The 13,526-nt window shown below is 29.3% G+C and overlaps 1 protein-coding gene across 1 annotated transcript in view; it reads right to left on the minus strand.

Moving 5' to 3' along the window:
* LOC106477980 (26S proteasome regulatory subunit 10B-like) overlaps positions 1-12,670 on the minus strand; it is a 26,087-nt gene extending 13,417 nt beyond the window's left edge. The window contains exons 1-8 of the mRNA XM_013938489.2: positions 12,534-12,670; positions 9,834-9,913; positions 6,884-6,923; positions 2,987-3,107; positions 2,559-2,673; positions 1,771-1,920; positions 1,231-1,354; positions 902-963 (exon numbers count right to left, since the gene is read on the minus strand). Coding sequence (XP_013793943.1) covers positions 902-963; positions 1,231-1,354; positions 1,771-1,920; positions 2,559-2,673; positions 2,987-3,107; positions 6,884-6,923; positions 9,834-9,913; positions 12,534-12,636 — 795 coding nt within the window. The 5' untranslated portion in view covers positions 12,637-12,670. The remainder of the gene's footprint in view (positions 1-901; positions 964-1,230; positions 1,355-1,770; positions 1,921-2,558; positions 2,674-2,986; positions 3,108-6,883; positions 6,924-9,833; positions 9,914-12,533) is intronic.
* Positions 12,671-13,526: the final 856 nt, after the last annotated feature.

Below are 13,526 nucleotides of genomic sequence, written 5' to 3' on the forward strand. Positions count from 1 at the left end.
ATAGACTAATAACATGCAAAAAGTAGACAAATTCTTACCTCTGGCTTTCTAGTTATGTCACAAGAGCCATTACAAATTCATCCAAGCTAGTTGTTAACCTTCCCACGGGATCAAATCTTGTACTGTGAATGAAATTGATGATACTCTGTTCAGAATACAACGTTATACAATACATCAGCTGATAGATGAAAACCTTGACTTTCTATTGGTTATAGGTTACATATAATTAAATGTAAGAGAGAACTATCAAAGAATTGTGAACAAGAGGATGTAACAGGTGGGTGTGACAAGAGGGGTCTGATTCTCTGTAACCAAACAATACTGAAGGCTATAAAAATTATGGTTTGTTGAGCAATAACTATTTTATAGAGAGTATTTTACGTTTAATTTTGTACATTTTCAAGGGGTGATGGATAAAGTAGGGATGATGATATGCTAAGACAAAATGTGTCACGTGGTTCACACTAGCGGAAATTTAAAAAAATTTTAAATATTTTCTTGTAGAATTAAAAACTTAAAACTTGTATACTATTAAAATATGGATTATTAGCTAATATCTTAAGCTATTCTAATTGGCATAACATAAATAAAAAGTAGTTTAATAACATTTTTAATGTAACACACTAAACCCTTGCGTCTTGTGCCATGCGCAGTAAAGGGTACCGGGGGTGTTAGGATTAACTTCCTTTACTCCTAAAGTAAATATTAGTCCACAAATAAATACCTAAAAATGACAGCATGAAATTTGATATAACTTTTCTGTATTTAAAAGTTTTGTAGAAACTAAGCAAAATGTTCCAGTTAATGATCAATACACTGTTGACATACAACACACTTTTGCTACACATTTCTAATAAAATTACTGCATGTTTTAGTTATATTATTTCAAAATGTCACATACTTCCATTAACGTCCTCTGGATCTCTCTGTCTGCTGATGTGCCTTCTGAAAAACGTCTTCCACCTAGTTAATAAAAAAAGACATTATCCAAGCTAGGCCATATTAACATCTTATACTTAGAAATTCAAAAGATTGTTTTTACAGTAAGTGTCAACACTAAGTTTGCTTCAAATAAATCAATACAAGAAAAAATCAAAATTCACAAAAGTTTGATAAGTTTTATTTCTATGTCATTGAAATTATTAAATGTATTTACAGCCAAGATCCTTCCTTACAGAATTATTTGAGTTATGAAGATAAAATACAAAGATTACTAACAAAGGTCCTTACCAATGGCATCAATTTCATCCATAAATATGACACATGGTTGATGATCTCGAGCATAGTTGAACATTTCTCGAATCAAGCGAGCACTCTCTCCTATGTATTTGTCCACAATAGCACTAGAAACAACCTAGAAGAAACATATTGTATTATAAATACAAATAACATGTATTAAGATTATACAAAGAGACTCCTGTACCAGAATATTTTTTTTGTAACTTCTTAAACAAAGAAACATATTTAGGTTCACTTCATTACAATAGAATTTCAAATTATCATTTGCACAAGTATCAAGCATTAGTAAAACTGAAAATCAGCTATTAAGTATTACGGTAAAACTGAAATCCAGATTTATGAAATATATCTCATTACTAAAGACAAAAAAAAGCACAATATAGATTTATTTTTTAACATTTCTACTTTTATTTGATTTGTTGAATTACTGAGTTTTAGAAGTTTCATAAATTACCCATAAATTTTTATGTAAAACAAAAATCAATATTCACAATTTCCATTCTAAAATAAGCCTAATAAAATTAGATTTACCTTAAGAAAATTAGCATCAATCTGACTTGCCACAGCTCTAGCTAAAAGTGTCTTTCCTGTTCCTGGAGGTCCAAATAAAAGACAACCTTTAGGTGGAGTAATACCTACTCTCTGGAAAAGCTCTGGATTCAATAATGGTAGCTCAATCACCTGAAGGAAAAAGTAATAGTGTACAATAATTACATATTTGGTTTCAATGGGTTATTTGTGTTGTGCCCACCAACAATATCGAAACCAGGTTTTTAGCATTTCAGTCTCTCAGACTTTCTAATGGATAATTGGATCAATTATCTTTAACCTATTATATATTAAAATGTTAACTAATCACAAAATCAAGAAAATAATTTTAAATACAACAAAACAAATTCTTCTACGAGTATAAAAATATTTGATAAACTCATGTCTATATTACTAAGATAATCCAGCATTAGGCTACAAAGCAGATATAAGAGGTTTTTAACTTGTTACTATGAATGAAATAAGATAACCTTTAAAAACAAAAACAACTATAACAGAACCTTCCACTACTAAAATTAAGGTTGTTTGTAATGAGACTGTGTGAACTTAAAACTATATACAACAGAGAAGACAGAAAAGTTCAAGTTTTGAACCCAACAAAATGGGGTGTAATTAAGCTCTACATTTGTATTTTAACATATTTTACAACTTGGACATTTCAATTGTCATATGTAAAGCAGAGATGTATAAAAGGGTACATTTTAAAAGAGTAATAGAACTACATTTAACCATCAATGATAACTAAAAATTAACAAATTAAACAGTCTAACCTCCCTCAGTTCTCTAATCTGTTCTCCCAATCCACCAATAGTAGAATAAGATACATCACCTGGATCTTCATGTGACATGTTATACACTAATGGGTCTACTTCTCGAGGAAGATATCTGCAAAAATTAAACTAATTTTCATCTCTTTTATGTGTCACATCTGTTAGGTAAACAAAAATTAAATAAAAAGTAGCAAAATGTTTTACCAATTTCCTTAGAAAAATGATATTTTGTTAGTTTCTTTCTTTTAAGTATGAAAAGGAAGGACAGTAAACATACTAGATTACATGACTCAGTATTTTATATTCTCAAAGCTGACTGTATGCATATTTTATATCTATGATAAGAAGCAAATAAAAGTACATTATTTGAAATGTTTTACCCAGCCTTAATAGCTCTTAACAAAAAGTACCAAAATTGAATTATAAACCTCATAATTGTAAGAGTTGTCATATCCAAAGCAACTCTTGTTCCTGATTTCAATCGAGTCTTGTCCAACTGACGACGACATCCTACTACATATCGAGGGCCATTGGTTGCCTTTACAATGACTGTAAGAAAAATTTTCCACTCCTCATTTTAAAAAATTTAAGACCTCCAACTGCTTTTAATTTATTTAATAAATAAAATATATGATAAAACAACAACTAACCAGACTGTAAACTAAAATGTTTAACCAATGCATGTATTAAGGACGAAGAGACTTCGTGGTGTTTTCTCTCTCTTTTAAACAAACTTATTCCACATTTCATTTTGCTTAATATCATTTTTAAAGCTTGACAGCAAAATTAAAAATTAGAAAACTGAACAGTATTATTTTATTTTTATTCATTTTCTGAACTGTACTTGGCAGAGATAGTATTCGTGTTTACTATTTTATGTATATCAGATAACATACATATTCAGGAGTGAATTTAAACCAGTACACAGAAAGAAGTACTCTATACAATTATAAGCATTAAATATAGTATTACAGCACAATTTTTACAATAATTATTATACTATTAAAGTATAAAACAATGATAATATAAGACGTATTTCTTTACTGCATACAAAAGCTGATCTAGCTAGCAACAGCCTGATAATTGACAATAAAAGTTGAAATACAAATAAATAAATATCCATAACACAGGACTACCAGGTATATCTTGACAGCCACAAGTTTTACTTCTTTTCTTAAAATATTGATCTTACATTTAAATATAATCTAAGATAAATATGAATTTGAACTGAGATTGCATTAAAGTGGAAAAATTATGTAAACTTATAATGGACCAACTTTAATACACAATTTGTAGTGCTAAAGCCTCTGCCACATTAGCTTCTAACATGGAAATAGTGTTAGATATGAAGCAATCTGGTCTTCTAACATGAGTGATGGCATTGTTCAGTCGGAGACAATATTCAATTTAAATTTAGAAACTTAAAATGTTGTAACAGTAATTATCTGCCAAGTTTCAATCTCCAATAAAAAATTTTCTTATTTCTAGTATAGCCTCAGTTAACACAGCAAGTTAATATTTGCCATTGTTGAAAGTAACCAGACTGACAGAAGGACCTTAAGTGACAATATTTATTGAATTAAAGGTGCTACTATAGCATCCGGTCTACACAGACACTATCATCATCATCATCACCGTTTTAACTTTTATTTATTTGCAATTGGTGCCAGTTATTAGAAATAATGCTTTTAAACTAATAAAGTACAAAATACCATTACATAACATTTTTGGAGCAAATAATATTGGAATGAAATACTTTTCAACAATCAAAACTAACACAATTTTCACCTAAATTTAAGGTACTCTTTTAGAACACACAAAACAAAAACGTGGATAGATATAAGTCATTTAGCAGGAAATTATGTTTTAGTGAATCATTAAAACAGTGATGATGATAGTATCTGTGTAAACCACACACTATAGTATAAATATTTTTGTAGAGCGCACCGAATTAAAGTAGTCACAAATATTTTGCTTAAAATCTAAAATATTAACCTTAATGTTACAATACAAAGTAAGAGATGTTTCAGCATTATATTTTACTTAGGCATAAATAATTGCTAACCTTAGGTATCTCTGCTTAACATTCTTAAGAAAACTCATGTCAATACTAAATATCAGAGAAGTATACAATTGTTTAGCACTAACCTATGCAACATGGTTACCAGAACCTGTATTTTAGGTTTTCTAGTAATATTTTTCAATTATTTTCCTGGATTCTAAGTCATTATAAATTTAAATAGATTTGCCTTAATATTTCTGATGTTCAAGATTTTTAAAAATTTTAAGAAACAAAAATATTTTCTTCAATAATCTACATTTTAAATGTGTGCTAACAAACATTTTTCTTTCAGTCTCTTACCGTTTTCATTTGATTTTTCTCTCTAATAACTCTGAATCATGTGAATATATAACTGGCACATTTAACTGCAATTATACTACCTGACAAAAATATTTCTTAAAATTCACCCACAGATAAAAAGTTTATTTTTAATGTGACATTTTGGGCAATATAACCTCACTTCAAAATTAGGGACAGCTAGCACAGATCTCTTGAACAACTTTGTTCAAAATTCAACAAACAAACACACCACATCAATAAAAAAGAACAACAGTTCAAATTGCATTTATACCTTCTTCAATATTAATAATTGTTATCATTTTGTTTAGCTACATGTGTTTGTATTTTAAATCTCAATTCATGCTATGTTATAGAGAACTCGTATATCCTTCTCTTTATTAATTGTATTGTGTGAATATGAGATTATGGGTTATGTCATTCGTTTGTTTGTCCTAATATTCTCTTAGTTATTTATATATATTCTCATATTTTAGACTAGACGGAAAGCAGTTAGTCAACACCACCGTCACGTTATAACATCTCTACAACTAAAAGTGTGAGCATATTTAGTGACAGAATTCAAACTTGTGACCCACAGGTTGCAAGTCAAGCCATGTTAGGCCCCTTATAGGTTTAGATCTTAGGTACATATGCAATGTATTTAAAAGGAGTTCAAGCCTCTTCTTAAAGTTCTATAAGATAATACACATCTTCAGGAAGCCTGCACACTTTGACCCAGAGTAAAAGATGACTATTTTTATTTATATAGATTTTAAATAATTAAAGAAGCTCCTTGCAAAACTTAACTAACACTAAATGCAGAATGACAAAGCCAAATCTAAACAACATTGTTTAGAACAGTTCTTTTCAAAAATCAATCAATAAATAATGATTGATTAAAAATATCGATCATGCTTCAACCCCAACATCCTGCAATTTGAAAGCAGAACATAATGTTTTCAATGTGTGCCTTTGTTACAAAAACTAACAACAAAATTTGCAAAACCACCAGAAAACACACCATTACTTAGTAATTATGTTAATATACAGTTGTATAAGATATATATATATATGAATGACATACTGGAGATGAAAACATACTACTGTGCATATTGGTTAGAAGTAAAATTTTTTATATTTTGACAGGAAAACGCCAATACCAGTTTTGGCACTTTCATGTGCCCTCCATGATCATAAAGTTTTTAATAACAAAGTTAAAAAAAATGTGTAGATTTCAGCTTAATTTTAATACATCTGAGTATTACAAGTATAATACGATATATTCAAACATCAGTTTACGATTTCTTAAATCTCTAAATTATGAGAAATTCCCTTAAAAAATTGCTATTAAAATAAAAAGGTATGTATGATTAAAGGGTGCTAATTATCTCTGACAGTTTAGTATCCAGCAATAAAAACTAGGAGGCAGGATAATAGCTTATCCCAGTGCCAACCATCTCAGTTAAGTCTTGGCAACCAAGAACCTACTTATTGATAGGCATGTATATTACCATGCAGTCAAACAATGGATATATAAAAGTCTTTGCAGGATTATGCTAATATGGACAACCTTAAAGTATTTCAATACTTAATGGAAATTCAATTATTGTTACAATAAGTTCTGTGATGTTTAATTATATCAAAAATACAAAAAAAAACACCACACCTCTTTTAATGAAAAAAAAATCACTAAAATTCCAAGACACTATACCAATTTTTGGTATGCTAAAGTGTACTTTTTTAGTTACAACAGCAAGCCATGATTATTAAAACTAACATAACTGACAGGACCTGATAAAAGATTTATTAAGTACTTTAATGATTTTAAGCATTCCAGAAACACTGGACCTCTCAGCTATCCATCTATGCACAAATTTTAAACATACTTAGGAAAATATTGTCTATAGCTTCCAAATACAGCTCGCAGTTCTAGTTTTAAAATTGCTATTATTTAAAGAGTTTAATGTTTTCTAAGACTACTTACATTTTTCTTCAGTCAACTGCTTTAAAACTTCTCCCACAATCTAGAATCAAAATATATTATAGTTACTACTGAGAACAATTGAAACAAAAATGTCCTCAATAGCAAAATTATAATACTATCCATCAACAGCTTGTAGTTTATATGACAACAGCCTGAGATTAATATTGCATATTTTTAACATTTCTTAATTCTGTCTTTATTACATGGTAATTTATATGTAAAAATTTAATTGCAATAGCAATCACTAAAATGTTTAAATTGCACTTTATCTGTTGTATCAATAATGTTTTTCACATGAGATTGATTGTATTCAACATCAAACTGGATTTTTGTATGCCAATTTCATTTAAGATTTCATATTCTTATTCTCAACTAAACATAATTAAACAGATTAAATAAAATATGTATATTAAAAGCTATTAGTTGTTTTGCTTTCTTAAAACAAAAATATCTTTCAAAAGAAAAATAATTAAATCGTCTGATAGTTTGATTAAAATTTTCTGAATTATGATGTTTCTACAATATAAATAAACACAATTTAAATACATTAACATATAAAAATAGTGAACCCTCAAATCCTTCAAATTACACAGATGTCAGACAACAGAGCATGTTAAAACAAAATGAAATTTTTATAGGAATTTTAAATGTAAGAGGAACATAATGAATTGATAAAAAATGCCCATCTGGATTCCATTTCTGTGGTGGGAAAAATTCTAGGTAGTCTGATGAAAGAATCTTTGCAAAATCATCTGGTGAAATTTGATACCATAAAATAAAAATAATGTGGATTTGTTTACTATTGTTAACATTTTCTAATGAAGTTACATGTTATTTAGATGATGGAATAAGTTATTCAAGCTGCAAGGGCAGTACACTGTCACTAGTGGCAAAGCTAATAGAATTTTAGGGTTTATTTATAAACATATTGATTACAAGTCAAAAGAGGTAATTATCTCTTTATGCAAATCACTAGTTAGAACTCATTTGGAATGTGTAGTTTTGGTCTCCTTATCAAGGAAAGGATATTGACTTATAGAAAAAGGTTCAGAGAAGATCAACTAAGATGATCCCAGTTATGGATGGGTTATCATCTTATGGAAGTAGGTTAAGATCTCTTGATTAAAGATGGTTAGTACTGATCTTATTGAAGTCAACAAGATTAGCCAATGGATCTATCAGTCACAGGTCTATGATTTCTTTGTGTTGTATTCTGAAGACAACAGTACAAAAGGACACAAGTATAAAATTAGGAAAAGGCAGGCTAGGTTCCTATTAAGACAGTTTTATTTTTATAAAAGGAAAATCAGCTTATGGAATGACTTGTTGTTAGAAGTAGTAGAAGCTGATATTCTATAAGAATTTAAAAGGGAAATTGCTAATTTCCTTAAAAATAAAGGGTCAGTTTAAATGTTTACTTTTTCTTAAGAGTGGGTGCACAGGGACAACCTTGAAGCACCAAACAGTCCCTGTTATGAGTATATTATTATTATTATTTACAATAGATGTAGATCCAGTTCAAAATTAATTAACAAAAAAAAACATTTTATTGTTCTTCAGGGATTTGTCAAAAAGCTGGCATATTCTACATTATAGTGTTATTGCATACAAAAAGTAAAATGTTTAAAAGTTTCAAGGAAGTTATTATGTAAAAAAAAAGAGGATGGAAAATTATCTAAATATGAAAAGTTGGCATTTTGCAACTGTTTAGCATTATATTTTAAGATAAGACTATATTTGGGAAATGATGTTAGATAACTTATGCTACTGAATAATATACAAAATGAAATGGCAATATGAAAGGGTATATATTATTTATATGAGTCAGTTTCATAGAAAGACTGATAAAGATAAGTAAAGCTAAAACAGAAAAATATAAATCATACCTGTAACAAATGTATAGTAACAAACAATTATGTTCCAATACAGAAACTTATTTAACAAGCACAGATCATTATGAAAATAGGAATATAAAACAAATGATCAAGAACAAAAAAAATACATTTAACCCTCAAATTCCCACTTGATTTTATACCATTGACTACTAGTGGGGTCCATATATTACACCATATTGAGTAAGTTTATGTTTTTAACTGTTACAACACTGGGTGTAAAGAACTGACCTCATACATTAGGTGAAATCATTCATTTTCTTTGTCAGAATACATAGGGAACATTAGTGGAATTAAATGCAATATTGATACTGTTTTTATAAGACTCATGTGTTACTAGGGGTCTATAACCCATAAACTCATGGAATCATGATTTGTAAATGCTTTAGAAAAGTACGCTTAAAAAGATGTTGAACCCACTGGACCCCAATACTAAATCTAACAAAGTCAAACATCCAATATCAGTAGATGAAAATATTGATAAAATAGAAACCTTATGCACTAAAAAAAAAATGTAGTTCACATTTGTAACATGAATATCTTTCAGATTCAGATACTCATTTGTTAAGACAGCTAGAAATCTTACTATGAGGTTTACATAAACTTGTGATGATCAAAATAATATAAATGTAAACTGACTTTAGGTTCAGAAATAAAACATTACATAACTTGTGATAAGAATATGTGTGTGTGTGTGTGTGTATGTATGTGAAATAATGAAGATGATGAAAATTTTAATTCACTTTTATATAATCTGGTGTTAAACTACGTCTATTCTTTTTAAGCCTTTTATGCAAATTATTTTTGATGTAGACATAAATAATTTTTGAAATATATTCAGAAAACATATAATAGATATACTGTAAATGAAGAAAATGTGTATTCTAAAAAGCTAAACATTAAAAGTAAACATGAAACAAAAAACATGCAAAACTAGCTTCAATATGCATAAGTGCTTTAAGTATATGTGCAAGTGTTAAAAAGCCTAAAAATGAAAATTAACCCAGGTATAAACTGAAAGTGGCAATTTAAATATATAGAAGTAATAATATTCTTACCTGTCCTACACTTTGTAATGCCTTTAGATCATTTTCAGATTTTTCATATTGTTTATTCAAGTCTCTTAGCTGTTCTCGAACTGAAAATGTTAAGAATTACTGAAAATTTTTTTGTGTAACACTTTGAAAAAATAGGGATTCTGTTAGAATTTCTAGAAACCAGAAGAACACTAATTACTAGTGATCATATTTCAAATAACTTTTAATAGTTTTATTATTCGCTGTTATCTCAAAATAACAACAACAAAAAACAACTGTATACACTTTAATGCATAAATATTAAAAGTCTAGAAAAATCAAATCTTACAAGAATGAAACTAATAAAATTGACTGAATATATTAAATTGCATGTAGTTTTATCAGCAGCATTTTAAACATTTTCAGATGAGCTACAATGAAACTAACATGACTACTATTATACATCAAACTAGGTTTACAAATAAACCACATGACAGTATGAAATAAAGTTAAAATACATTATACTATGAAACTTTTTGTATTATGCAGAAAAAATTAACCTTTTTTAAATTCCAACTGATAAGTATAATTAGTTTATTAACCAAATATATCTAACAACAAAACATGAGAATAGTGAAAGTAATTTTGTTTCAGATATTCTACAGAGTTATACAAGAGATATCTGCATGACAGAATGATTCAAGTATGTTCCTGGAAAATGTACACTAACAATCGAAATTTAAAAAATGCTATTATTTTTTAATTTATCTACTGATGCATGACTTACTTGTGAATGGCAACATTCACCTATTGTGTATAATTTAACAAAACTTAGTATAATTATTAAACTAAATGACAGTGCAGAGAATATGCAGAAACTTAAGAAGTTTATCTACAGACTAAACTATAGAACTACTTTTCAAGAATTAGACATGATTATGAAACTTGAAACAAACAACAGTACCTTTGTTTTTTAAAATCAGGGAATATTAAATTTCATTAGTAAATATTTTTATGTAAAGTACAAAGTAATATAATTCTTTATGATTATATTACAAACAATTACATTTACACTACAGCAAGTTCTGGTATAGAAATTAAACTATGAAATTTAACTTTTTATAAGTGGTGTATTTCACCTACCTTAGAGTCTAGTGATTTAAGCCTCAGTACTGTTAGAACAATATGCCTTCTCATAGTGTAAACAAGTTACAGTAAGAAAAACAAAAAAAACTATTAATAATTTCATGATATATATTTATAAAAAAAAAGCTTAATTTTGGAATACTGAGTAATAAACAAAATTATTTTTGATCTGATGTCAAACCATTTCACACTAGAAGGGACCATGTTATTCCAACAACAGAGCTAGGAACAGACAGGGGCAAAGTGATACTGTTTGGTATTTCCTGTGTAGTATCTCAGTCTTGTATTTAGCACATTAGGATGATATGTACTACACAATACTACAAGATATATGATGTCCATTTGAAGATCTATTTAGTGAATGTATTACATGTACACACGAGTACTTATGCCGTGGCAATCAGCCATCAAATGTTGCCTATACAATCACTTAAGTCTAATTATTAACTTATGTTTTTTAGTTATGAATTACTGATAAGGCTACTAAATGTGACAATGATAAGTACATATGTAATTTACAATGTAGTTTTGAGAACAGAATTTTTTTCTATCTATCCATGTTCAACATTGAGTGATGAGAAGAGAGAGAAAATGTTCGAGGTGAATGCCTTTCACTGACACTTGTATCTGTAGGGTACAAGAAAAAGAAAGTATGGGTTCATGATATTTTAAGAAAAAGATTACAAATGGGAGAGTACCACAGACTTGTGAAAAAGCTGGAAGATACATGTATCAAACAATACTTCAGACATCGAAAGAATAATTCAAGGAACTGTTTGACCTTATAAAGGATGGCATTACAAAAACAATGACCTAAAGGTTAGCTATATTTTTCATGAGTACAAGGTTTTAATAATAATAATGAATGGCAAGTATATTGGCAGTAGGAAAAAAAAATTCACTCTTGTTTCAATCCTGATGATACCTCCCAACAACATGGAAGGACTAACAGTATTATGCTGTGCTTATTGGTCAAACATCAACAAAAAGAAATGACTGCAATAATGGCAATAAAAACTAAATATCACACATACCATGTTGCACCTCTTTATTTCCACCTTAATCATCAAGTTAATGGTCATTGGAAGAATAGAACAAACAGCTACCAAAGTTTAAGTTTTGGAAATTATGAGGTAGATGAGTATTCAGTTAATAAAAGTAAAACCTTAGAGTTTAAATAATAGACTACATCAATTATTGGCCATACTTACAAGAATCTAAATTCTAATTCTAAGTTATACAAATTACAATTTTCAGCTAAATATTTATCTCTAATTTAGTAATTATTACTATACCACAGAACTTTGAAGAAATATATTCAAATTGTTTATATTATAAAGAATAACGATTGTCAACATACCATTTCACCTGCATTATGTAGTACATATTCAAACTTTCATTTACAGAATTGTTCACGTTTGATCTACTAATCTGTAGATAAGCTCAAACTTGCTGATTCATTATAGCCTATTGTGACACTACTGTAAATTACTATTTGTATCAGTTTATGTTTAATGTATCACTTTATACCATGACGACAACTATTCGTATTACTTTCAGTTTCATAAATTTAGACATAAGTTTGTTAAGATTTACCTTCTTTCAGCCTACTTTCTATTTCTTTGTGTTCCAAAAGTTTTCTCCGATAATCTTGCAAAACCTTTTCCCTGCTCGAATCAACCATAACGCCCGCTGCCATCTTTGTTATGACTATGCTAATCTGCTAGACAAGAGTTTTTTAAATACCGTGTAATAGTATTTTGTGTTATGCTTACAAATCCTGAAAATCACCAAGTAATCCTGAAATAAGTCGTAAAGACACCATAGTTTTATTAAAACACTTTACATAAATTTCACAAGCTTTCTATATTTTATTACTGTTAGTACCCATGTGGTTATTTTTTTATTGTCAGATATGAAAAAACGACGAATATGAAAAGTGATGGGATAAGAAAGTGGCATACTCAAATGAGTCAATATAGTCAATTATACAACAGCTATTTCTTAGCGCTTGGAACAATAACATAAACGAAGTTTTAATAAAAATGAATTTATTCTTTAAAAAAACATTCTCTATGGCACAGGTTCCCAAACTGTAGCCCTGAAACCACTGGCGGTACACCGTACACAAGCTTCTTTCAGGTGGTTCGCAGAAAGGTTTCATAATTACAGGGCCTGGTAAGGCTTGATGTCGAAGGGACTCGATTCGTAATCTGAGGGTCGTGGGTTCGAATCCCCGTCACCCAAAATGCTCGCCCTTTCGAGCATGGGGTCGTTTTAATGTGACGGTCAATCCCAATATTCGTTGGTAAAATAGTAGCCCAAGAGTTGGTGATAGGTGATGTTGACTAGCTGTCTTCCCTCTAGTCTATCACTGCTAAATTAGGGACGGCTAGCGCAGGTAGCCTTCGTGCAAATTTGCACAAAATTCAAAACGAACTAATCCTTAATTATGGAAAGAAAGACTATGTAGATTCCGGAGCAAACACGACCCTTGAGACCTTACCTATTCAGGGGCGGATTGGCCTATCGGGATACCGGGACTTGTCCCGGTGGGCCGATAGTCCAACTCAATTTTGGGCCGATCTA

Source organism: Limulus polyphemus, unplaced genomic scaffold (assembly GCF_000517525.1).
Source record: "Limulus polyphemus unplaced genomic scaffold, Limulus_polyphemus-2.1.2 Scaffold171, whole genome shotgun sequence".
Lineage (NCBI taxonomy): Eukaryota > Metazoa > Arthropoda > Merostomata > Xiphosura > Limulidae > Limulus > Limulus polyphemus.